Below are 27126 nucleotides of genomic sequence, written 5' to 3'. Positions count from 1 at the left end.
AAAGGGAAATGGATTTTTAAACGATTTTAGGGAAAAAAAATTTTTTTTGCATTTTATCCAAATTGACCTCTAATTTAAAAAATTAGATGGATATTTAAAATATTTTACTTTTGTGCTATTGGTAAGCACAACTGAAAATGATTGCTTATAATTGAAATTGAAATAAGTTTATTGAGGTAAAATACACACAAAGGGATGAGGTAGTTCAAGCTATTTCTCACCCCGTTCAGTACATCGTGTTAATACTGTATATACATACACACACATCACAAACAATAAACATATTACCGAACATTCTGAGATAAACATATACATTTCCTCAATAATAAAAAATGTATATGTTTATCTCAGAATGTTCGGTAATAATTGAAGTTGGAAATATAGTCATTTTATAATAAACATGTAAGCTGCATAAATGTGAATCAGAAACTTTGTCCTTAACAACTTTCACAAATCTTTACAATATTGGCTGGACTAGCTAGGTGAACAGCAGTCTAAATCAACTTCAGTACTCTATGTACATAATAATAATTATAATAATTTATTTATACAAATGTACATAGATATGATACATGAACTGAGGAAGATATATATGTAAGACAAATACATTGAATAAACAGCTCTTTGCAGTTTCACTGGGTACTTCAATTGACAGCTTTAAAGGTTTCATGAGGTAGATACTTAATGCTAACAAGAAGCTGGCTAACAAAAAATTGTTCAGGACATTTTGCAAATGATGTATAGCTTTTAGGGAGGGCATAACATGGAAAAAAAGGTAGGGAGAAAATTAACAGGTATTATTAGGAATAATTAAAATTAAGGTAGATAGAGGAATATTTGAATTGTAGAAAGTTTTAAAAATAACTGACAAACAAAAGCTTTTTTTTTTTTTTTTTTAGCTCATCTAATACTCGCATCTCAGGGTGGTTAGTCATACATGGAATCAGTGGAGAAAATACTTGCCTCAATACAAAAACAAATTAACTCTGACTAAACAGCAACTTTATGATTTTGTGGATGAGTTTACATTCTCCCCACCGGTACATATAGTTACACATTTTCAAAAGTAGATGAGAATAACAAAAACAGCATATTGTTTTATGAATGTAGAAACAAAAGTATTTAGTAACAGCAAATATGGGGTGGGTGGTCACAGTCCCGATCTTGTGTGCCGGGCAAGTCCACCAGTGGGCTCACCATAGACCGTGCTACTTGCAACTATTTATTCTGATCAGCTGAATCTAAAACATAAACAACATGGGGTGGGCGGCAGTGGAAAGGGTTCCAGAGGCACACAATGGGCTCAGGGACTGAACCCACAAATTCATTTAGCATGTTATGACGCAATCTCCGGTTATCTGTCTGCACAAGACAATATCCGGAAATTGCGCCGCGCATTTTAAAGAGGAATTATTGAGTAGTGGCCTTTTAGAAAGCACTATAGTCATTGTACTGTAAATGTAAACCTTTGAATTCCATCCATTGTGTATTATTGTATTATAAACATCATTACTTATGAATTAAGTTTTGTAATAGGTGATTCTCCAAGATGGTCCGGTGAGTCGCGCGGGCCACTTGTAAGTCATCGTGAGTTGCCACTTGGGACCCGACCACACTTCTCTCACACCTGTCTTCTAGGTTATCAATATTTAGCAGAACTGCTCACCTTAAGCAGAAGGGAAACATTTCCTGCTAATTTTCGTCCAGTGGATGACAGGACAAGACCGTAAATAACGCAGTAAAGCTTTCACAGGAGCGTGGACGGTCAGTAGTGGAGAGGCAGCGAGGGAGAGCGGCCGGTCCTCCGTCCCGGGTGTAGCTTACTGACACACTGTTACACTGTCAGCAGGTGAGTGTCTGGCCTCTTGAGTGTGTGCACTAGGTAGTCCTTGACCCTGCTGGAGCACGAGTCTTGAGTGACAGTCTGTTATAAGAGTATAAGAAACGAAACGCAACGCTACGCTATGCCAGCCCGTCCTCCGCTATGCTTGCCCGAAACGCTATGCGTACTAGTGGCTTTAGGTATTGTATGGGGTCCGTCTAATTACCACAAGCTACCACAAGCTACACAAGCTTCAGAAAGCTTCCTGGCAATACGTTAGTATTGCCAGGAATAAATATGATATGTTAGGTTAGGCTGACCTAGCCTAACCTAACCTAACCTAACCTATCCTAACCTATCCTAACCTATCCTATCCTAACCTAACCTAACCTAACCTAACCTAACCTTACCTTACCTTACCTTACCTTACCTTACCTTACCTTACCTTACCTTACCTTACCTTACCTTACCTTACCTTACCTTACCTTACCTTACCTTACCTTACCTTGAGTCTACCTTGAGGTGCTTCTGGGGCTTAGCGTCCCCGCGGCCCGGTCGTCGACCAGGCCTCCTGGTTGCCGGACTGATCAACCAGGCTGTTGGACGCGGCTGCTCGCAGCCTGACGTACGAGTCACAGCCTGGTTGATCAGGTATCTTAATATCTTACCTAACTTAACCAAACCTAACCTAACCTAACCAACGCTTGGATCGTCGACTTGATTTGGCGTCACCAGCTTTTTATTTTCGCCTAATTTCTTTATAAAAAGATACTTTTTCAGATTAAAATTGTTTTTTCGTGTTGTACATTCAGCACCAACATTACAATGAGTAAATATATCATATTTATTCATTACTAACGTATTGCCAGGAAGCTTTCTGAAGCTTGTGTAGCTTGTGGTAATTAGACGGACCGGTTGCATGTACTGCCTCTATCTTTAAATCTAACAGAATGTTTGTACTGTAACGCTGCAACTATGTATGTACTGTTTCTAAATAAATTATTATTATTATTATTATATGGTGTATTACTGAGGGTGTGTAGTCAGCATGGGGGGGTCTGGTCGATTAGGACACGAGACGCTTCCACGAAGCTAGTTTTCTCCTTTTGTTAAGACTGTTTATAGTGTTAGTGTATTATAGTATAATACAAGGTAGGATGTATTAGCTTAGGTTAAGCTGTATTTGGCTCGGTTTCATTTGGTTAGGTTGAGCTACGTTAGGTTAGGTAGGTTTATAAAATCCGTTGGCGAATCGTCTTGTGTACGAATATGACATATCTGTCAGCATGGCCCTCCGTCCATCCTTGCCGCTGCTAGCTTCAACAACGTTAATGAACTACAGATGCACGAGTAATAATCTGTCACCAGAATTCAACTCATTGATCACTAATTAATCATAATACAATTGAACTTTGATTACTATACAAAAAGAAATCCAACTTGGTATCTCGGGTCCCCTATACATGGGTCCTGGTAGTACAGTCGGATTCGTTTTCAGCCTACAATCGAGAATTCTGGGTTCGAATCCTGGGAGGCACAGAAAAGACCCTGTCCACAGATACAAGTCACATCGTACCAAAGACGATTCGTCAACGGATTTTATAACTTGTCTAACCTAACGTAACCTAATTTAATGCACCCGAGCAAAATACAACATAACCTAAGCAAATAGATCGTAACATAGAAATATACATAGTTTTTAACAAACTGAAACCGAGCTTCGTCAAAGTGGTTTGTGTCCGAAATGACCAGACATCAGTCCACCTAGCAGTAAATAAGTACGTCAGGAGTTAACTAGCTTGTCGGGTTGCACCCCAGGGGAGGGGACCTCCATATACTGTAAGTTTAACATAATAATAATATACTGTAATAATAATAATAATATACTGTAGTAATAATCATAATATTCTGTAATAATAATAATAATATACAGTACTGTATAAACTGTGTATCCAACACTATAATAATAATAAATAAATAACAATAAATATTTATTCAGGTAAAAATTACATACATACAAGATGTTCACACTTAATTATTAAAAATTGAATTAATATACAGTACTGTACTGTACAGTATATGGTTTTTAAAATTGGAAAACAAACTTTCATAACATTTGTGAACAATTTAACTATACCCCCAGCACTATATTAGTGAATGCCCAGTTAGAGAATTTTAGACCAAATAATGGTACAAGATACCTGGAAACTTTATACAGTATAATTTCATGGATATCAAAAGATATGATCAAGAGTCTATCCAAAGTTTGGCAATGCAAGCTGGTAGACTAAACTTGCATCTAACATATGACCACAACCATCCTTTATAATTCCCTTTAATAAATTTTTTTGGATGGGGATGTTAGGATGTAATGCTTATTTTTTTGTTGCGAGGCTTGAGCAGTTAGAACCAGTGAATTGGTGTGATAATGGAATCTCTGACCTTGATAAAGAGGCATGCAGCCTTATGTTGATTAGGGGTTAGCAGCTTATCTAATCTTATGTACAGTATTTGGATAACTGTGTGCTGAGACCCCTAATTAGCTTGGCTATTTGAGTTTGTAGTTTATTAACACATTTTGTTTCATGCCTGCCTTTGTGGCTACTCTAATCTATACGAATGGCTACAGAGGTTGACGGTCAACAGTCTCCGTGGTGTAGTGGTAAGACACTCGCCTGGCAAAATTTGATGACAGGTAGACAGTGTATATATATACAGTACACGTTAGGCTTGTATTGAGGTCCCACCCATGGTCGAATTATTGACCCTCCACAGGATACAACCCCACAACAGGCTGACAAACTCTTGTGTACTTATTTAGTGCAAGGTGAACAGGTGTAATAGGTGATAGTAAATGCACCCAACCATTTGTCCAGTTCAGATTTAATCCCAGAATTTCTGATTGAGAGTCGCAAATGACCCCGACTGTATTACTGGAACCCAATATATTATTGTACCTATTATCAACATACTGTTCAGTATATTTAAATCCTAATTCCTTTGGATATCATTATTTTTTATTTCTAATTTTTCAAAGAACTTGGTGTAAAGCACTATAATTTTTTTCAGGAACTGTATATATATTTTCAGAATGGCTTGGGGTTCATTGACAGGAAGGACATCAATGAAGATTGCTGGAAAAGGTCTGAAAATTCTCTGGAACCGATGCAGACCATGTGTTGTTGCTGCCATTGTTGTTGTTGGTGCCATCAAAATCACCACTTATATTAAAAGGCAGAATAGAAGGTAGCTATTATAACATCGTTGTTGACAAAATCAATGTGCAATATTGCCTAATCGACAGTATTGATTTATTAAGGAAACTCAGTACGGTTGTGTGGATGCATTATCACCACAGGTTCTGATGTTGCAATTTGCGACATCCGAAAGAAAAATTGTGTTCTTGTGCTGCAGATTTTGAAAATGTTGACAATTTATCCCTTATGCAACCATTTACATTATAATGGTGTAAATATGCATCATCCAGAAAACTTGTACATTATTTTACTAGCATTCTGGTATTGATAGAAACTAGATGTGAATTTTGTCATTTAGCATTACTAGATGAAGTACCTGGTAGTGCCCAGAATGTGTGTCCCCCATTCTCCCAATTTTTTCCCCTCTTTCCCCATTTTACCTCTCCCTCCCCCCCCCCCCCCATCCCCTCCTCTCTCTCCTTCCCCAATAACTCCCCTCTGTCCTCTTACCCATTACCCCATCTGTCCTCTTTCCCTATATCCCCCTCTCGCCTTTTCACTATATACCCCTTCCCCTTCTCTCCTCTTTCCTTAATACCCCCTTTTCTTGAGATTATCTTGATTTCGGGGCTTAGCGTCCCCACGGCCCGGTCCTCGACCAGACCTCCTTTTTGTTACACACCACCAGGAAGCAGCCTGTAGCAGCTGTCTCACTCCCAGGTACCTATTTACTACTAGGTAACGGGCATCAGGGTGAAAGAAACTCTGCCCATTTGTTTCCGCCTCCACCGGGGGTTGAACCCAGAACCTCAGGACTACGAATCCGAAGCGCTGTCCACTCAGCTGTCAGAACCCCTCTCTATTCTCTTCCTCTCTTCCCTTATACCCCCCCCCCGTCTTTTTTTTTTTTTTTTTTTCCTTCTCCCATATTCCTTTTTCCTCCCTTCTTCTTTCTTCTTGCCAACATATGTACTTAATGCAGCAATGCTTGCTTGTATGTTATGTACTTAATGCAGCAATGCTTGCTTGTATGTTTGTACATTATTGTTGCTAGCCACATTTCTTGTAATGGTGCTTTTAATGCATTTATAAACATGAAGTTGTTTCAACAGGAAGTTGTGGAATAATATTGGGAAAGATGTTGTGGTGTTGCACATGTTCGACCGTGGCCGCTACTGTCCAAATTTATCTCCATTCGTGGTCAAATTGGAGACATACCTACGAATGGCTGAGATCCCTTACCAGGTTCGGAATTACCAGTCTGCCACTTTATCTCAAATATTCTTCAGCAAAATAGTGAAACTTTTTCACTAAATTTTGTAAGTGGAAAAGGTATACTAACTCCAATTTATGAATTTATTTTGCATCATGATAAGTTGGAATTTAAAAAAAAATTATACTGTACATAAAAACTTGTACAGTAGCTTGAATAGTATTGTGTAGCATGTTAGACTATACACACTGTGATAAGTATCATTGAGTCTGGTAAGTATTGATGAATATAGACATTTAACTTGAGATTGGGGGGTCTTTGACAAGAAACACATCAGTCAATTTTGAGTGTGCTTAAAGTTAAAAATATATATGTACACTACCTCATATCTCCAAGTAGAATGTAATAGCACTGTACATTGTTGTAAGAGCAAAACTAAAATGAGGCAAAAAAGTAATAAACATTAAACAAAATAATTTTAAAGCTTGCAAGTTATTACTGCACAGTACTAGTAATCTACTGTGTGTGTGTGTGTGTGTGTGTGTGTGTGTGTGTGTGTGTGTGTGTGTGTGTGTGTAATTACCTAAGTGTAATTACCTAAGTGTAGTTACAGGATGAGAGCTACGCTCGTGGTGTCCCGTCTTCCCAGCACTCTTTGTCATATAACGCTTTGAAACTACTGACGGTCTTGGCCTCCACCACCTTCTCACTTAACTTGTTCCAACCGTCTACCACTCTATTTGCGAAGGTGAATTTTCTTATATTTCTTCGGCATCTGTGTTTAGCTAGTTTAAATCTATGACCTCTTGTTCTTGAAGTGCCAGGTCTCAGGAATCCTTCCCTGTCGATTTTATCAATTCCTGTTACTATTTTGTACGTAGTGATCATATCACCTCTTTTTCTTCTGTCTTCTAGTTTTGGCATGTTTAATGCTTCCAACCTCTCCTCGTAGCTCTTGCCCTTCAGTTCTGGGAGCCACTTAGTAGCATGTCTTTGCACCTTTTCCAGCTTGTTGATGTGCTTCTTAAGATATGGGCACCACACAACAACTGCGTATTCTAGCTTTGGCCTAACAAAAGTCATGAACAATTTCTTTAGTATATTGCCATCCATGTATTTAAATGCAATTCTGAAGTTAGAAAGCATCGCATAGGCTCCTTGCACAATATTCTTTATGTGGTCCTCAGGTGATAGTTTTCTATCTAGAACCACCCCTAGATCTTTTTCTTTATCAGAATTCTTTAAAGATTTCTCACATAATATATAGGTTGTATGGGGTCTATGTTCTCCTATTCCACATTCCATAACATGACATTTATTAACATTAAATTCCATTTGCCAGGTGGTGCTCCATATACTTATTTTGTCCAGGTCTTCTTGAAGGGCATGACAATCATCTAAATTTCTTATCCTTCCTATTATCTTAGCATCATCAGCAAACATGTTCATATAATTCTGTATACCAACTGGTAGATCATTTATGTACACAATAAACATCACTGGTGCAAGAACTGAACCCTGTGGTACTCCACTTGTGACATTTCTCCATTCCGATACATTGCCTCTGATTACTGCCCTCATTTTTCTATCAGTCAGAAAATTTTTCATCCATGATAGAAGCTTACCTGTCACCCCTCCAATATTTTCCAGTTTCCAGAACAACCTCTTATGTGGAACTCTGTCGAAAGCCTTTTTTAGGTCCAGATAGATGCAGTCAACCCAGCCATCTCTTTCCTGTAATATCTCTGTGGCCCGATCATAGAAACTGAGTAAATTCGATACACAGGATCTTCCTGATCGAAAACCATACTGTCTGTCTGATATTATATCATTTCTCTCCAGGTGTTCTACCCATTTAGTTTTGATTAGCTTTTCCAATACTTTCACTATTACACTTGTCAATGATACAGGTCTATAATTGAGGGGGTCTTCCCTGCTGCCACTTTTGTAGATTGGAACTATGTTAGCCTGTTTCCACACGTCTGCTACGATTCCTGTACACAGGGATGCCTGAAAGATCAGGTGAAGTGGAATGCTGAGCTCAGATGCACATTCTCTCAGAACCCATGGTGAAACGCCATCTGGGCCAGCTGCTTTGTTCCTCCCGAGCTCCTTTAGCATATTTTCCACTTCATCTCTAGACAACTCTATCCGCTCTATGTTGTTCTCTGGAATTCTTATTGTGTCTGGTTCTCTGAAGATTTCATTTTGTACAAACACACTTTGGAACTTTTCATTTAATGTTTCACACATTTCCTTTTCATTTTCCGTGAATCTGTTTCCCATTTTCAACCTCTGGATATTATCCTTTACGTGCAATTTGTTGTTTATGAATTTGTAGAATAGGCCCGGTTCTGTTTTACATTTATCTGCTATCCCTTTTTCAAAATTTCTTTCTGCCTCTCTCCTTACTGCTGTATAGTTGTTTCTCGCATCTTTGTATCGCTGGTATGTTTGGGGGTTTGGCCTCTTCCTATACTGATACCATTTTTGTGTCTTTTGGTCTCTTGCCCTCTCACAATTTCTGTCGAACCAATCCTGTTTTCTGGTCCTGCATCTCTGTTTTGGTATGAATGTTTGTGTGCCTTCCTCGTATAGTTTTAAAAATTTGGCATACATTTCATTTACTTCCCTGCCTAGCAACAATTCTGTCCAATTACACTCATTAAAAAAATTTCGAAGTTCCCCATAGTTGCCTCTCTTTAAATCGAGTTTATCAACTGTTTCAATGTCCCCATTTTCTTCTAGATGATATCTTAAAGCATATTTAATGTCTAACAGGACGTGATCACTCTTTCCCAAGGGAGGAAGGTACTGGATGTCAAAAATCTCTTCTTCTTTCCTGGTGAATACTAGATCCAGTACTGACGGTACATCTCCTTCCCTCATTCTTGTGGCTTGCTTTATGTGTTGATACAAGAATGTCTCCAGAATGAGGTTCACAAATCTGCATGTCCAAAAGTCCTCCGTTCTTGCTTCATAGGCCTCCCAGTCTATTGCTCTAAAGTTGAAGTCCCCCAGTATCAACAGTCGTGATTTATCTTTATCTGCTTGTACAATAATATCTCTCATGACCATTATGAGGCCCTCTCGTTTGTCATCCAGTTCTTCCTTTGTCCACGTGTTGCTTGCTGGTGGGCTGTAGGTATTTACAATTATCAGGTTATCCTGATTCCAGACCTGCAATGCCATTATGTCAATATCTCGAGGGTTTTCAAATATTAACTCTTTTACCTTCAGGTGTTTTTTCACCAGTACAGCCACTCCTCCTCCCTTCCTAGTTTTCCTGTCACGTCTCCAAACTGAGTAGCCTCTTGGGAATATGACTTCATTTATTATATTTCCTTCAAGTTTCGTTTCTGATAATGCAACAATATCTGGGACCCTAAGCTGGATTATATCTTGCAACTCCAAAGTTTTTGACCTCACTCCATCTATGTTGGTATATACAATTTTCAGGAACATGTTCCCTTTTCCTTTGCTCTTTACTCCCCCTTCCACTACTGATCTTGTTGCTTTGTTTTTATGTACCATTTCACAAGCTTTCCAGTCCCTGTCACTTTGTAAAAAAAAGAATTTCTGTCTTCTTCATTTCTATCCCCATTTAGACGTTTTGCCTCAATTAAGTTCATTTTCAGCTTTTCTCTGTCTTCCTTGGAGAGGTCTTGTCTTATTGACCAAAATTTGCCAACCTCATCACTCTGCAGTTTCCTGGCATTTCTTAGCACTTCCATCATGTTTTTCACACCATTAAACGTCACCCACCAGATGGCAGTACGTGCCTAGGTGTTATCAGTTTCCAGGTGTGTCATGTGGCCTCACAGTATTGAGAGTAAGTTTTATATGCGCTTTATATCAGGTACTCGGTTCAACCCACCCCACCTTCCCCCATCATGTTTACGGCACTCGGCCAGACCAATGTCATGACATACCACCCTGGGGATGTGTTTCTTGGTTACCCCTAAGCAATCAAAACCCTCTTTAGTTTAGATAAGGTTTTAATTTAAAAATATATATTTTTTAGGTGGATTATGAAGAGCCATTTGGACCTAAGGGTAAATCTCCATGGATTACTCTCAATGGGGAAGAAATAGGGGATTCTCAGCTGATAATGGAGAAGTTAGGGCCATTGTATAACAAGGATTTCAGTTCTACTCTAACACAAGAACAGAAGGCAGTTGCCCATTTCATGAGGCTAATGATTGAAGACCATTTCCTATGGTAAGCTGATGTTTTTATTTGTCCAGTTTTAACTAGTCAGAGTTAACCAGTTCTCCAAACTCTTGCATATTGTATCGATTGGTAGAGATTTGGAAATTTGGAGTTGTATATAAAAGTGTTTGACAATGGAGGCAGAGCTCATTGTAGCCAATACTATAGTTTATCTTTTGTCAGAGGTACAGTAAACAATGTTTGTTGTCCCTTCTTTCAAGGTCAAAACTATAAACAAGCAGTTGTTCATTTATAACTGATTTAGTCTTCAAAATACAACCTCAGATTGGGTGTTGGCATAATATTGGATTAACTTTGTTGGTTATTAATTAATTAATATTCATACATCCTCAGATTAATGTTAAAAATTATACAGTTGTATGATATTAGATCAACAATAGTGATATGTTATCAATATTATTGATGTTCTAACATCAAATTAACGTAAACTATGTTGATTCAATGTTACTTTTTTCTGAGTTTTGTAGAATTTTAGACAAACATTTAATATTATGAAATAATATATATCTCGCTTTTTTTTTAATTGGCAGACTTCCTAAGTCCTGCTTCCTTGTGCTCCACTTTATTTGCTAAATGATATGTACTGTATTTGTGTAGCTATGATGAAGATAAGTAACTTGTAGATATTTGTGTAGCTATGATAAAGATAAGTAATTGATAAATATTTGTGTAGCTATGATAAAAGATAGCAAGAAAGTACTTATTGTGCAGTATTAGCTAACTAGTAGATCTCTTCACTACTACAGGTGCTTTGTGGTTTGGCGCTACACTGTAGATGGTGGTCGTACGTTTGTAAATGGCATGGAGTTGCCCATTTTTATGCGCTTGTTTGTTCCAAGCTTAGTGAAGAGAGTAAAGCACATGACAAAAATGCAAGGTATTGGCCTGCACAGCCATACTGAAGTGGAGGAGATGGGGAGAAAAGATATTGCTGCACTCTCTGTCTACCTTGGTAAGTAATATTATCCTCTTCATGAATTATAATTCCTGTATAGTTCAGTAATTTACTCTTCTGTATTTGAAAATATTTAAATATGCAGATTGGTTTATATTTAACACCCCCCAAAATGCAAGGTAATTGAAGGGCCTCTTGCCAGTTAAAAAAAATATGTTGAATATTCGTTAATGAAAAGCTTCCTTCTGTTTTTTATGTATGATAAATTTGCAGAACTGAGTCATTACAAGCTTTCACTCAAATCTATAAACAACAAATAAGTAATCAAATAGTAAAGTCATTCATTTTGACATGAAGGCTACATCTACTGAAATACATTATACTAATGAGTACTGCTTGATGCTCACTTATTCCCTTCAAAGCAGGAGAAATTGCTGAAATGGAATACAGAGAAGATGTATGGCACACAGACACGATAAAGCATCTAAATACAATTGGAATTGGCCCAAAGCTCTCAAAATGTACTCTATGGAAAGGAGACTTGAGAAGTATCAATTAATATATACTGTACATGGAAAATACTGGAAATCAAAGTCCCAGATTTACACAGTAAAATAACAACATATTGGAGTAAATGATATGAGAGGAAATGCAGAATAGAGCAGCGAAGAGAAGTGCCATAGGCACAATCAGAGAACACTGTATGAACATCAGAGGTCCATGGCTGTTCAATATCCTCCCAGCAACCATTAGAAATATTGCCAGAACAAAAAAATGTCAGACCAATCGGGTTGCGGTGGATATGTGGGCTTGCAAGCAACTCCAAGCAACATTCAGTTAGGCCAAGCTCACAGGTCAAGCCTGACCCCAGGCCTGGCTTGAAAAGTAGAAGAATTCTCAGAACCACTTCAGGTTTAACTGAAAAAAATTAAATGTCAAATTCTAGAATTAAGTGTGCTTACTTACTAGGAAAGGCAAATGTCTAAAAGTCTGACAACTCTTCAATCATTGTATTACAGGACTGGCCTTAGACACTATATATCACACAAGTTTGATGATGTAAACGCCAACATTATCAAGAGGTCTTGTATGATACATAGCAGACACAACTTCAAGCTTCCTAAGGTATGGTAATTATCAGGAGAAAATGTTAAACCAGCATGACTATATTGCACTTGAAAGGGATAGAACAAACTAAGAGCATGGATGAAGCAGCAGTTCCCGTACACTTTTGCTATTGGAGATCAAACACTGACCCTACAAGAATTGGGGGGGGGCCATTGCTCAACTGTTGGAGATTGATGCTGACCCTACAAGAAGTGAAGTTGTTGCTGTACTGGCCCATCCAAGTGGATGGACGAATGCACAGTTCTGTAGAGATGACTTTTTTCATTTCTTATGTTGAAGACAAAGCTTTACAGGCAGTTATGAAAAATTGAAAGTCAAAAGTCTTCAGGAAAACACAGGGTAGAAATCCTTTCTGCAAGATGGCTGTGGTATAAAAAAAAAGCTTGATTCTTGAATTGGTGATAGACTTTTTATCTATGAGAAGCTGCAGTTTGACTACAGTATTTCAAAACCATTCTTTAAGGGGGTGGATACAGAGTTTGCAAGTTCATGAGGGCAAATCATCTTTAGGAACAAGACCAATGCAGCTGTTGTGGGGCTGCATCCTGGGAAAAGTCAGTAGTTCAACCTTGGGGGGGACCTCAATTCAAGTCTAAAGTAGATAAATATATAGGCAGGCTTCTTGTCTTGGGCAAAATTATTTATTATTATTATTTATTAATACTGTATTCTCATATTATCTATTCTTGCTATGCACTATTTTAAAGGGAATTGCAATAACGTGATTGTTACTTCAGGTGTAACATCATGTGGAGATGGGTATTCGATTCTGCATGTGGAGTGTCCTCTCTCAATGACTGGAGGACGTGGTTGCCATTTCATTGGTTTTACCGTCCTCTTGTAGGCTATTTGCTTTATGCTCAGGCATATATGCAAGGCATTGGCCGACATTCTCAAGTTGAAGTGCTTGCTATGGGACATACGGATCTTCAGACACTAGCTATTTTTCTGGGTAATATCTCTGATGTTCAGAGGTATCTTTTTGTTACTTAACTGCTACACATTTTGCATTCCTTTGTACTGTATATGCACCCTTTATGTAAAATATGTAGGATTGTTCTAATTAGCAATTGTAAAAGTTGTAAAAAAAGAGAGAATTGCTGGAATCGAGGAATGTAACTGTTTACCAATGTATATAATTAATTTGTACATGGTATTCTTAATTACCCTGTATAATATCCTAAGAGAATTTGATGATGGAAATTCAACTTTGGTTTTATCACATTTTTAGCATGTACAGTATAAGACATTTAAGTTTGCTGGGTTCCCGGCCATATTGGTCTTGCCTACAATAACCTAACAGATGTCACTGCTAAAGAAACCATTCATACCTGTCCCATCTGCCATAGGACAATTCCTCGCATGAATTTCTACCCCGTCATTCATGATACGATCTATAACCATTTTGGAGATATATTGGTTGCAATGCATTACAAATTGTTGACAAATGTAACCTATCTTTTGGCCTTCCTCCCATTATTGAAACTGAAAATGGGAAATAGTTATCCTAGCCTATTTAGTTTTTTTTGTACTGCAATCTGCTTTCAAAGTAATTAATTATGATGCACACTTTCACTTTAGTTTTGCATGCTTCATTTTTGCTATTGTAAAGAGAAGAAAATGTTTGACATTTAGAAATTCAGTCTGTGGAAACATCAAAAAGTCTGTTTTAACCAGTATTTGCTAAAGACTTCCTGGCATAGTGCCTTTTTGTTAATAATTACTTACTTAACCAGTAGCCTTGAGAAGCTTATAAAAGCTAAGGGGATGTCATTAGAAGTGTATAAGTACTTGATCACACATTTCAGGGGACAAACAGTACCTGATGGGTGAGGAACCAGCTGAAGTGGATTGTTCAGTCTTTGGAATGCTGTCACAGATTGTATGGAACTCTCCAAACTCTCCCTACCTCAGGATGCTCGACAGTAAGTAAACTAGTTATGTATCACAAAATGCAACATCTAATGCTTTTGAAAATGGTTAACAGCATAGGTCAAACTTATAAGAGAGAAGACCCTTAACAAATGCCCTCAAATAAATAATACATTCGTACATACACATGGCACTACAAAACTTAAATGGTTTCAGTACCCGACCCCAGAGATCTCATTCCCAATATAACATAACCTCATGCCACTGTTGAAAATTAACATTATGCCAATTGATTTTTTTAATGCAATTTGCCATTTTATTTATGATTTAAAATTTGACTTTTCATTTTGCATTTTACTATTATCTATGATGTGATACAGGTGTTTTTTATTTGTAGATGAATTCACCAATCTTCATGCTTACTGCCAACGCATGAAAGCAAGGTTTTGGGCTGACTGGAATGAGTGCCTTAAACCACCTCTGCTGGTGTCCCAGTAATGAACTGCATATTGTACATCTTTTTTAATTAATAAAACAATTCTTTAATGTGTCATAATGTTTTTAATCTTCATGTGAGAGAAAATAAACAGTTTTGAACCATTTTGTGTTAATGATTATTGAAGAAATTGGTGTTTGCAATGGTAAATCTAAATTATTTTGTTAGATGATTAACAAAAAGATAAAACAATTTTCTGTATGTATTATAACTGGTTAACAAAAAGATAATTAAAACTAAATACTGTGTAGCTTTGTGTGGACAGTTAGCAAACTTGCCATAAAAAGTAAATAGAGTCCATTTTATAATGTTTCAAATTGATCAGAATCTGATCAGATTGATGTGGTGCCAATTATTAGTTACAATGGGGACTGTAGTGATTATTATAAATAAAGACTATTCAACTGAGGGTTGAATTTCTGTATTTGTTTTTTTCATTAAACACTACATTATCATGGAGAAAACATTATCCCTTGTTACCGTTTGATTACTTTAGTGCCATACTGTATTTGAAAAAGTCACTTTTGAGTAGAGTTGTACTGTTGGGTGGAGTGAGAACGGTAGGCAAAAAGTAGTTAACTCATAATTGATTAGATGAAGTAATATGGAAAAGTTTAAAAATATAAACATAAATTAAAGCAACAAAATTTATGAGTAGGAGTAAGCCGAGGATCAAGAATGAGCGAGTTTGGTTTGGACGAGAGCGAGGAGCCGGGGTTGGATGAGCATGTGTGGTCATGGGAGTTAGACAAGTGTGGTGATGACCTTTCAATTTTGTTAATTTACCGTTATGTTCTACCAGTAGCTTTATTAAATACATATTTGTGCAGTACAGTACGGTACTGTATTTCCTAGCTGTTATTAACGTTAAAAGCTACTTCTGTACTGTTGCTAGAAGTACAGAATCAGTACTGTAGTGGTCTATGCCTGTCATCATTACTGTATATCATTTGTTATATTTCTTGAAAATTCTTGCACATCTTCGCTTGCTTCTCTTTTTATTAAATGTTTATTATGTGTCAATAATTTTTTTATTTAAATTATTCTAAGTTTTTGCTTGGAATGCCTTGCATAGTAGTGGCTTCATTTTTATGATTAACCCCAGTACCTACAATTGTCCCTTCATCTAATATTCTTTACACACATTCTCATGAATAAAATCATTTGTACAGTACAGTATTACTATTATTACAATTGTTTATTTTTTACCATTTCAAAAGCCTATCTAGATCACCTTGAGATGATTTTGATCTGAATATCTTTCCCTCCTAATTTTCATATCGTCTGCAAATTGGCAAATATTTTTGCTTAATTCTGGATCTAAATTATTTGTACAGTACAGTATATGGTAAGAGGTCTCGGGACAGAACCCTGAGGTGCTCCACTTAAAATGGTTGTTGGTCTTCTGTTACTGGTAACAAACTGCGTACTCTTAAAAGTAGTGTGTCCTCATGGCCGTCCTCCTACCACCATAACCGGCGATGGGAAACAGCTCTGGCTAGGTTATGTATTGGCCATACACGTTTAACTCTTGGTCATTTAATGGAGTGCCGCCGTGCTCCTTATTGTCCAAATTGCATTGTTCCTCTTACGGTTGTGCACATTCTTGTTGAATGTCCTGACTTCCAGGACGAGCGTGTGTCTTGCTTTCCGACTGTCCCTCGATAGAATTCTTGGTGAATCGGATACTTTTGATATCGTTCGCCTTGTGCGTTTCCGTTCTCGTATTGGCATCCTTGGTGATATTTAGCACCATGTCATTACTCCGCACATTTGGTGGTGCTACAGAGCCTTCCCGGTTTGGTGCCTTCCTTTGATAATTACTTACTCTTTAAGCACCCTGGCAAACATATTAGTGGGGCCTGGGACTTGTTTGGCTTATTTTTTTCTTTGTTTAATAACTTCCTCCCTGGTAATCACTAGTTAACCTGTACTTTTCTCCATCAATATAGTTTTGTTTAGCTGAAGGCTTAATGTTAACCTTCCGTATGCCTTTTCCCTGCAACCCACAACTTACATATACCACTACCCCAATATTAGTTTGTATATAATTATAAAAACTAATTTTGTTGTAATTTTATGGATTCGGCGGGTAGGTGGTTCCTGGGTTTATAACTGAAAAAACATGTTTTCTGTCCTATATTGTGGCTTGTTGAGCATAAAGCTGTTGCTCTTTGTATGTGTTTCATTTGACGATTTAAATTAGTGGGGTGGTCAATATCCTCCAAATTGTTCAGTATTTTAATAGTTTCTTTGAAGTCGGCCCTGTTAAGTCTGGTTTGCAGTGTTGTTAGTCCTGTGGCCCTCAACCATTTTTGGTCTGATTTTTTGTCTCTGGATATTACTTTCTCCAAAAAAAACCGTGTCTTTCATGAAGTTTCCGTAATTAAATACAGTGGACCAGATGGGGGCGCACAAAAGATTTGTACAGTTGAATAATTATACATTTACAGACTATTTACCACAAGGGGACACAGGTGGAAATTGAGTGCCCAAATGAGCCATAGAGATGGTAGAAAGAATTTTTTCAGTGTCAGAGTAGTAGACAAATGGAATGCATTAGGCAGTGATGTGGTGGAGGCTAACTCCATATACAGCTTCAAGTGTAGATATGACAGAACCGGCTCAGGAACCAGTACACCAGTCGATTGACAGTTGAGAGGCGGAACCAAAGAGCCAGAGCTCAACCCCCGCAAGCACAATTAGGTAAGTACATTCTTTTCCTTGAAGTCAAAAGTTCGTTTGACAATTACTTTTTTTTTATACTGCAGCTCTTACCTATGGAACTTTCAATGATTGACGGATTTTGACTCCAAGATCCTATTGTTCATCAATCTGCTGCAGGATAAAATGGTGTGGTAGTTGTGATGTGCATTGTTATGCTCCACATACAAAGTCTTACATGTTCGATATTAAAAAGCATTTGTCAGGCTTTCCGACCATTTTTAGAGTTTGTGGTAATCTGTAAGATCTCAATGTAATTTTGAATTCCAACTTTGCCATAAATTTTGGAGTCATCTGCAAATTTGATAATGTGGGCTGGGAAAATGTATATGACAAAATGACTTTGCCTCAAGACTGAACCTTGCGGTGCCCCACTCACTATATTTCTCTAGTCAGATTTATTTCCGTTTAGGGTGACCCTTTGCTTTCTTTATTTTAACCATTGTTTTATCCATTCTAATATTTTGCCATTTATTCCTTATGCTTGTAATTTCATTGCCAGTGTTCCACGTGGTACATTATCAAATGTTTTACAGAAGTGTATACAGTACTATATCTACTGAAAGTCCTTTTGTCTGAACAGTACCGCGTCCAGAATGTGAACAGGTTTGTAAAGCAGGATTTACGTAACAAAACCATGTTGCGTTGATTTTGCTAGATTGTGCACAGTGAAATATAAAGACATGAAGTCGGGAGATGAGAACAGAGCGCAAACACTAGGACCATCGGGAATTGAACCCTGACCTGCAGGAAGCGAGGCCGTTGTTATATACTGACCGCTCCATGTACAGTATATATAAAATGGTTATACATGAGTTGAAACAATATTGATCATCCCACTTTTGAAACTTTCATAATATGCAGATTTTTGTGTTAGATATAAAGTTTAATTAACGAGACTTTTAAATTTAATTGAACCTGGAATGCGAACCCAGATACGTGAGGTAACAGAATACTATGCCACAAATGATCTAATGAACTAAAGCTTATCTAATTTATAATTAAACCACACTAATAGGTTGCCTTACTAAATGTCACTCAATAGCCAAATTAACAACCTTCTGTAACTTTCATGTGTACTAAGCAAGTATAAGTTATAGATTTACATCCATTGACGAGAGAAACAATTTTAGCTGTTTGTAAACTTCAACCAGACCGCGACACAGGTCAGCACTGTGACAATGTGGTAGAGGTTACTGAAGCCTAGTAGAACCCCGCTACCCCCTGCAACCCTCAACAACAAGCAGGTGGCCAGGGTTAATGTAATGAGAGTTTTACATATGTGGACTGTTGTCAAGAAATGGGATCAAGAACTGAAACTGAAATAAGTTTATTGAGGTAAAATACACACTAAGGGATGAGGTAGCTCAAGCTATTCTCACCCCGTTCAGTGCAACGTGTTCATACAGAAATAGACACAAGGAACTAAAGATAGTTTGTCAATAACGCAAACTACTGCATGCATTTACTGACGAAGCTAAATGTGTATATATGCTGGCTCAACTTGATGTGAGCAGCAAGACGTCATGCTAGGAGGACTCGCCAGGCAGTGACTGTGCACGCTCATGTGGACTCCTTACTCTAAGTGCGCATCTCCACATTAGTGCCGTTCATATTAATGTAAGTAGGGAATTTAACAATGCTTAAAAAGAACGATGATCGCGTGTTGAAAACTATTGCTGCAAAGGTTGACTTAACTAAAAAGATGAACCATAATGTCAGTTTATCCAGAACCAAATGCACCGATATTGACAATTGTCTTAGTCGAAGGTTGTCAGAATGTGTACTTGAAGTGAAAAGTGTCAGTGTGGTGGATGGTCGTCGCCGAGGTCGAGGAAGAGGCAGCAAGCTCCCTGCAGTGGGGCCACCAGCCACGCCTCCCCCGGGTGCCACCACACGGAAGGCATCTCCAAATGCCTCCAGCGCCGTCGACGCGGCTCACAGGTCTCCTGGAGTGGTGACAATCTCTCCAACACCAGCTAGGGAAATCAAACACCACACTCGGAGATCTTTTCGTCTATTCGCCGGACCCACAAAGCCTTCCTCATCCGGACATCAGAAGGCCTCGTCAGCCGTCTCCACGGGCCCCGCTCCACACCTCCGTCGTCGCTATGTCACCAAATTTAATTTCGCTCCGTATGTCTGTTATTGAAAATAATTTTCTTTCAGTATATCGTCCTATGTCCCTTCTTTAATCACTGTCAACTCTGTTAATAAGCAATATAATATCTCGAATTATTCATTGATTCCTACCGTTCTGCCAATATTTCCTCATTTAGATATATTAAAAAAAAATCACGTTAATATTGTTATTTAGTGCATAGTTGATTGAAGTATTCTTGCCTGAAGGAGTTCTTAGTATTGATGTAATATAATGCGAGGTTCGGAAAGTGACATTTGTCTTCAGGGAAGCTGTGGTATGCATTACTTCCCATGTGCTTTATTTGTTGTACTGTTATTCATACACTGCTTATATTGCACTTTTTGTCATGCACAGCTCACTATGTATTGTTTGTCATGCACCGTTTTCCATGTTCTATATGTTTGACATGTTCTATACTTTTGTCATATATTTTTTTATTGTAAATGTATTTTTTTAATAAATTAATAAATGCGTGTTTTGTAAGATTAATTAATAGATGAAGGAGAAATAAAGCAGTATACAAGAAAATAATTTAAAATAATATTTAATGCGTCGCTTAATAGAACGTTATGAAAACGCAGAGAAAAATACAATTAAAATATAATGTAGTCTAAAAATTTGTAGCAAGAATGGGAGTTGGCTACATACAGGTCACGTACTGAATATTTTATATACCGTTTGCTACATATGAACACTTTTACCTTTGTAAATAATATTAATCATATTTTAAATACAACATTTTAATAATATGGTTATGAACTGTAAAAATAAGCAACTGAGCGTTGTTTAATAGTATAGAGTAGCGTTATTAATTGTGTGAGGCGGAGATGGCGGCGGCTGGGGTGGCGTCACTGGTACTCCCGGCCGCCACCACCAAGCATCATCCCCCGCGCTCCTCAACCTCTCCTCCTCTAAACCGCCACCATGAGTAAGGCACATCCTCCAGAGCTCAAGAAGTAAGTTACAGGACCCCTTGTCGTTGTGTTCCAGGGAAGATTGAGGGGGAGGGTAGTTATGGGTGGTGAAGCTAGATAATGAAAGGGAGTTGGCGGCCATGTGGGGCAGGTGGTGGCGCCGCTGGTCTGGTCCAACGCCTCGCTTGATGGTATAGATTGGTGTAGGTTCGAGCAAACCGAGTATGACTAAATAATCTCTGGAGGCACAGAAGGCCGTAGCCGCTAGTGGTTGAGGCTGGCCTCATGGGCGCTCACAACGTCATTAAACTGAAGGACCTCGGACCTGGCCCAGCCTCGGACCCCTCCATTATTAAAGTGGTCATCACGTCAGTTCTGCCAGTTGCTGGGATTTTTTTAGTACGTCATTTTTTTAACTTTGGGGGATATATACGTTAAAAGTTGATGAGGTTGAGCAGTTGTGGGTCAAATTGTCCGATTGTGAGTGTTGTAAACAGTCCCGGGAGTCAGACCGGCCACCTCCCACACAATATATCTTGAGGTTATCTTGAGGATATCTTGTATATGCATACAAGTTTTGTCATAAGACTTCGGTTTCAACTATTTTTAACCCTGTCGTAGCTCAGTTGATTAAGGCAGTGTCTGGGATGCTTCCGGACGCAGGTTCGAATCCTCGTCACAGCCCTTGTGGATTTGTTCATTTGATGCATCACATTAGTGTGAATTCTGTGTGTAAAGTTTTGTCAGGTTTAAGAGTAGTGACGGCGTTGAAACTTTTTAATCCAGTCGATTCTACCCTGAAGCTAAACACAAACGTAACTGAATCTTATTTAAATTATCTTATCCTTCACATAACCAAATAATTTTTAATTGCGCTTTTTGCAGACAGGAAGCCTGTGTGTATATGCGTACTTAGGCTTGTATCACGGTCGCTCTCAATGTTGAACTACTGACCTGCCCCTAGATGCAACCCCACAGGTTGTATAGTAATGACTAATATGCAATTATTTGCCAGTAATAGCTTGTATTATATGCAGTGTTCAAAATTATAAATAGATAATGATTTTTTTATGTAAATGTAAAAAAATGTCATTATGGATTTGCATTTTTTTGTTACTTGTGTGCTTCAGGGTTATTATGAAGATACTTTGCTACACTACTATCCTTGTAAGTCACAGATCTGTTTATTATTTTAGATGTATGCCCATTGATTATCTTCTCTTGTGGTGGGGGGGGGGTGATGCTTGGGGTCTGGTGAGTTGAGCGGAATCACTTATGAAACATATCAGTCTTCTCCCCAACCTCCGTAGGTTGTTCAAATGAAGATACCATACACTGTATCGTCTTGTGCATACATTAGCTGTTTGTCTTGCTTTGGAAACATTTAGGATTAGGTTTACTGATAACTGAACCTTGTACATGGTTGTTTTCATTGTCAGTTTCTTATGTCAGTACAGTATCATCAATAAATAATTGCAGGTTCTTGTTAATCATAATTAACACTTTTGCGCTCCTGGCATGCGCGCCACAAACTTAGAGGTTATGCTTCCGGCGTGCGGGCAAGCGCTCGGCGACCCCCAAATGTGTATACTCGTTTCAGTTTTCTCACCTTAATTCTCGTGGTATATTGTTCGTTTTGGTATCATTGTGTTCACAATAGAATTCCCTGCAGATTTATATGCATATAATGTACAAAAGCCTGGAGTGACTCCCCACAGCAAAGCCTAAATTTGGCAGAAGTTACCCGTGAGTGCACAAAATCAGTAAAATGTGTGTACTCGTTTGTTTTCTCACCCTAATTCTTGTGCTACATCGTTCGTTTTGGTATCATTGTTCGCAATTAAATCCCCTGCAGGTGTATATGTATATAATGTCCAAAAGCCTGGCGTGACTCCCCACAGCAAAGCCTAAAGTTACCCGTGAACGAGCACCAATTTGCACACAGCGGCCTAATTTGTATACTCGTTCAATTTGATAACATCAATTTTCGTCTTACATCTTTCATTTTGGTATGTAATTGTTCGCAATATAAAGGCACGTATTTTAAAACTAGTCCCATAATAATACAGCAATAGCTGGAATTTTAACAAATATTTTAAGTTTGGACGCTCATCACAAAATTGTTTACAGTATATCTTTCCAGTGTTCTAAAGTAAATTTTCACGTTACATCTTTCATTTTGGTATCAAATTGTTTCCAATCAAAAGGCACATATTTTAAAACTAGTCCCATAATAATAGCACAATAAATAGAATTTTAACAAATATTTTAAAATTTTGCCAAAAATGTATATAATCTTTCAGGTGTTCTGACATAGTTTCATGTTACATCTTTCATTTTGGTATCAAATTGTGCACAATTTAAAGACTCATTTTGAAACTATCCCAAAGTTGATCGGATAAAATATGAATTTTATACAAATATTTTATTGTTGGACTCGGTGTCATGAGATAGGACTCGGGAGAAAAATTGGTGACGCATTGTCACGAGATAGGGAAAGTGTTAAGTGATGCTGTCGCACAATCAGCATGTCGGTGCTGTGAGCTGCAGCAACATGGACTATCCATGGTTGACCCCCGATTGCTGTTAGTACTGAAGCTCTTAACATCCTGGATGGGTGTCCATGATTTTTTCGAAGATATCTGATTGCTGGAGACCTGAAGAACAGGATCCGAACCCCTTTTACCCATGGGAGTTGTAAATCTTGTGCTAGACCTAAAATCTAGCAGTAAATAGGTACCTAGGAGTTAGGCAACTGTTGTTGAGCTATATCCCGGGGGGGAGGTGCAATTTCCAATTTCAAGAAACTATGAAAGGGCACTTTTTCAGAGATATCAAAGTGATGCCATAAACCTCGACCTCAAAGAGTTCTGGAAAAAACATTTTAACATTTGTAGTGCTTTATAACTCATAGACAAAGCCCAGCAAGAAGTGACTCTTAAGAACCGTGATCTCTGGCTGGAGAAAATTGTGGCCTGAATGTGTTGCAGACTGAGGGGTTTGAACCTGAAGTGGCTCTAGTTGAGGAAATTGTTTCTCTGGGCTGACAATTGGGCTTGGAGTTGAATGGTGCTGTGGAGGAGTTGGAGGAGGAACACAGTGAAGAACTGACCACTGAAGAACTAACCCTTCACAAGGACCAGCAGCAACAAGAGACAGCTGAGGAAATTTCTATAGGGGAGGGGGAGGAGGCAGTATAGCATGTCCCTTGCTCAACAAGTGGTGTGGAATATCGGAAGAAATGCAAAGTTTTTTTTTTAAACGACTCCCAAATCAAGCTGCAGTAACCCATTGCCTTAACCTTTACCGACAAATGTTAAAACGTAGGGAAAAACAAGTCTATGGAAAGGTTCTTAGTGAAAAACAAGCAGTGAGCCACAACCATGTCCTAGTAGAATGCAGGCAAAACATAGGAGAGAGAGTGTACCCCTGAGAAGTCACTGTCTGATGTTATAATGGAAGGGGACTCCACTTTCAAACAGTAGCACCTCTTCCCCTCTCTCCCCTCCTCCCCCCTTCTCACTGTCTTCCATACACTAGCAAGTCATCAATAAAGGTAAGCTATAACTTGTACCTGTACATACCTTAGTCCAAAATGTGTATGTGTATTATATATCAAATGTATTTTGAAGTTAATATTTTTGGGCGTGTGGAACTGATTAATTCAATTGACATTTCTTATGGGAAAATTCGTTTCGCGTTATAAATTTTCAAGTTTTCGAGTGTGGAAACTGATTAAATTCGTAAATGGAGGGGCCACTGTACAGTATTACCAGGTATCACAATGGTAGGTAGTGTACTATATTGTATGTCTGTACTACTGTATATTGGTTTATTTTTCTTGTACATAAATTACAAGGTCATAAATTTCTTTTTTTTTACTATATAAGTATAGTGTTGGTTAAATTATCAAAGTACAGTTGAACATTATTAAGTGAACTAACACTGCACTAACCCTTTTTTATAGGTACATGGACAAGCGAGTGACTACAAAACTCAATGGAGGACGTGTGGTTGAGGGCACACTACGAGGATTTGATCCTTTCATGAATCTCGTGGTTGATGATGGCGTGGAAATCCGCAAAACTGGAGATCGTGTCAGGATTGGCGTTGTTGTAAGTTAACTTTAGTTAAGTATTTTTGTGCTTGCATTTCAAGATTGTCATTAGCCTTAACTTGCATTATATTCTGGCAGTGTAGCAATTTTTTTTTTAAATAGTTGACCTATGGATAACTTTTTATTTAACATGGTGTTTGGATTGGTTGATCATTACCTACCCTAAAATTTAGATTGTTGTTGATTGATAGCCATATGTGCAAACTTCTATTCAAAGAAATTACCTGAATTTTACCAACGGTCTTAGATTTGAAGGGAAAGAAGGGTGGGGTATGCTGCTTAAAACCTTGTAAATATATTGCTCAAATAAAGCTTAAAGCTATGGTCAGTTGGAAAAAGGTTATTTTTGCAAAGACCTTCGATATGTCTTTTTCATTAGACTTGCACCAATTTGAACCAAATTAAACATTCACTGCCTCTCACCACTCTACTCACAATTTTCAGGCCACCTATTGTTTAATTTCCTATTATCATTGTTAGGTAACTACCTCTTGGTGCCCTACTACCTTCTAATGGTTTGCATTGGACTCCTACTGTTAGTTTTCTGGTGTCTAGAATCTAATTTCTGCAAATTTTTGGCAAGACAGTAAAATTAATTTAATGCATACAAGGGCACAAATTTATACAGTATATGTTGATACCAAATCACAGTAGGAAAAAAGTACTTTGTGTACTTATTATTTTATGGATTATTGTACTGTACAATAATCCGAATTATATGGGATACACCCACTTTCTTGTGGCTGCTTCCTGGGGAAGGTGTAACAAAAAGGAGGCCTGGTCAAGGACCAGGCTGCGGGACGCTTAGCCCTGAAATCATCTCAAGATAACCTCAAGATTTCGAGTTAGCCAGGTTTTCACCTGGAAATTCCAGAAATTTAATTTTTTAATTTGAGTTTTCGTTTGCCATAAGTCTCTGTAACCGACACTTTTTATTAGTTGAGCAATCAAAAACCTAAACTTGATTTTATTTGGAGTACCTGAAGATTCGAGTTATTGGAATTTGGATTACCAAGTTCTTGCAGTACAGTACTTATAATATTTATCACAAAACAAAATACATATACTTCAGCTTGGCTACAGGTGTTATTTATATTACCATTTGATGCCACAGTTCCAGTACACTTGGGTGATGTGGTGTGGGTGTAAATTTTATAGGGGTGTATATTTGTGCTTTAGCGTTGTATTGGGAAAATTCTAATTCAAAATGTTTTCTTGACAGGTAATCCGGGGCAGCAGTATTATTATGCTTGAGGCACTAGATCGCATATCTTAAGTGATGTACAGTATTCATGATAGGTCCATTCTATACTTATTTTTCTTTCATTTCTTTCCAAGAGCTTTTGAAGTTTTCTATATGAACGAGTGAAGATAAATTGCATTCATAGTTTTTAAGTTCTTTAAATAAAAATAAATACAAACATCTTGTTTTGTTTAATCATTTATTTTTTTAAATAATTTACACTTCATTTAAATTGTTAAGAACAATTTAATGGCAAATTATTAATGCCTCAGGAATTGAGCATTTGAATAGTACCTGAAATGGTTGACAACCCCATTGAGTATATAGGCCAAGATGCTCACTAAATAAGAAAGCGAAAGGATGCACAAAAGTTTTAGCTCGACTGGATTTTGTATATAGTAAATACTGTAACAATTATAAACCTTTTGCAAGGCTGCATTGAATCAAATTATGCAATACAGTACAATGTTTTTTGTTGCATATTTCACATGTGTTAATTGTGGCAAGGTACTGAGCGTATGATTTTTACCCAATTTAAATAAGGTTTATGCTTACTTTCTTGAAGAGAATTTAATAAAATAATGTTGGACTACATTAACAAATACAGTATTTTGTTAAATTATATGAAGATAAGAAAATTATTTGGAAAAAACATAGGAGCTATTTATTTTGCAATATTAAGCAAACTATTTTTTAAATCCTTTTAATCATTAAGCTTTCCTTATTTAGTATAGCTTTGGCACAAGGTTTGTACAAGATGACAACTAAGCTTAATATTGATAATGTCTCCATTCATTAGCATGGAATAGTTACATGTTCCAGTTCTTACCTAACAAATACTGCAGTATCCTTAACGTTGTTTTCCACACTTATGACATTTCCGCTTCATGGTCAGTCAATGTCTGGACCATGAGGGGGTTAACATGGGTACAAAATCCTCTCCCCCTCCCCTTCCCCCTCATCCCTCTACAATGTTTCCTAAAAGGTTTTAAATTGTAAATGTTGCTCAAAACGCTTGCATTAAAGAAATTTGCAAGATTATAATAGCAAATTTAGTAACATTCTCCTTAACAAAAGTATAATCATGTGTAACAGACTTGTTCTGCCATAATTCAATACTAAATATTTG

At 37.6% G+C, this 27126-nt stretch overlaps 2 protein-coding genes across 7 annotated transcripts; both read left to right on the top strand.

Annotated features, from left to right (window-relative positions):
• Positions 1-1171: 1171 nt before the first annotated feature.
• LOC123761705 (failed axon connections homolog) lies at positions 1172-15280 on the top strand. Of its 5 annotated transcripts, none has more exons than XR_006773254.2 (7): positions 1172-1849; positions 4913-5068; positions 6132-6264; positions 10257-10453; positions 11212-11417; positions 13226-13440; positions 14297-14413. XR_006773254.2 is itself a non-coding variant. In XM_045747820.2 (7 exons), the coding sequence occupies exons 2-7, from the start codon at positions 4914-4916 to the stop codon at positions 14856-14858; spliced, it is 909 nt and encodes a 302-aa protein (XP_045603776.2). In that variant the 5' UTR covers positions 1197-1849; positions 4892-4913; the 3' UTR covers positions 14859-15280. The 5 variants fall into 5 exon arrangements, 3 of the variants coding, with proteins under 3 accessions (XP_045603776.2, XP_045603775.2, XP_045603777.2); XR_006773255.2 differs by lacking the exon at positions 13226-13440 and adding an exon at positions 12380-12485 and having other exon boundaries at positions 1182-1849; XM_045747820.2 differs by lacking the exon at positions 13226-13440 and adding an exon at positions 14758-15280 and having other exon boundaries at positions 1197-1849; positions 4892-5068.
• Positions 15281-19149: 3869 nt separating this feature from the next.
• SNRPG (small nuclear ribonucleoprotein G) lies at positions 19150-26175 on the top strand. 2 transcript variants are annotated; one of them, XM_069330545.1, is made up of 3 exons: positions 19150-19716; positions 24605-24752; positions 25977-26175. In XM_069330545.1, exons 1-3 carry the CDS (start codon positions 19220-19222, stop codon positions 26028-26030), a joined length of 699 nt encoding a protein of 232 aa, XP_069186646.1. In that variant the 5' UTR covers positions 19150-19219; the 3' UTR covers positions 26031-26175. The 2 variants fall into 2 exon arrangements, with proteins under 2 accessions (XP_069186646.1, XP_045603774.1); XM_045747818.2 differs by lacking the exon at positions 19150-19716 and adding an exon at positions 20525-20679.
• The last annotated feature ends 951 nt before the right edge of the window (positions 26176-27126 follow it).

Source organism: Procambarus clarkii, chromosome 24, assembly GCF_040958095.1.
Source record: "Procambarus clarkii isolate CNS0578487 chromosome 24, FALCON_Pclarkii_2.0, whole genome shotgun sequence".
In the NCBI taxonomy this organism is placed as follows: domain Eukaryota; kingdom Metazoa; phylum Arthropoda; class Malacostraca; order Decapoda; family Cambaridae; genus Procambarus; species Procambarus clarkii.
The sequence above is the reverse complement of the archived record's forward strand: the minus strand, read 5'-3'. Positions and strand labels throughout refer to the sequence as shown.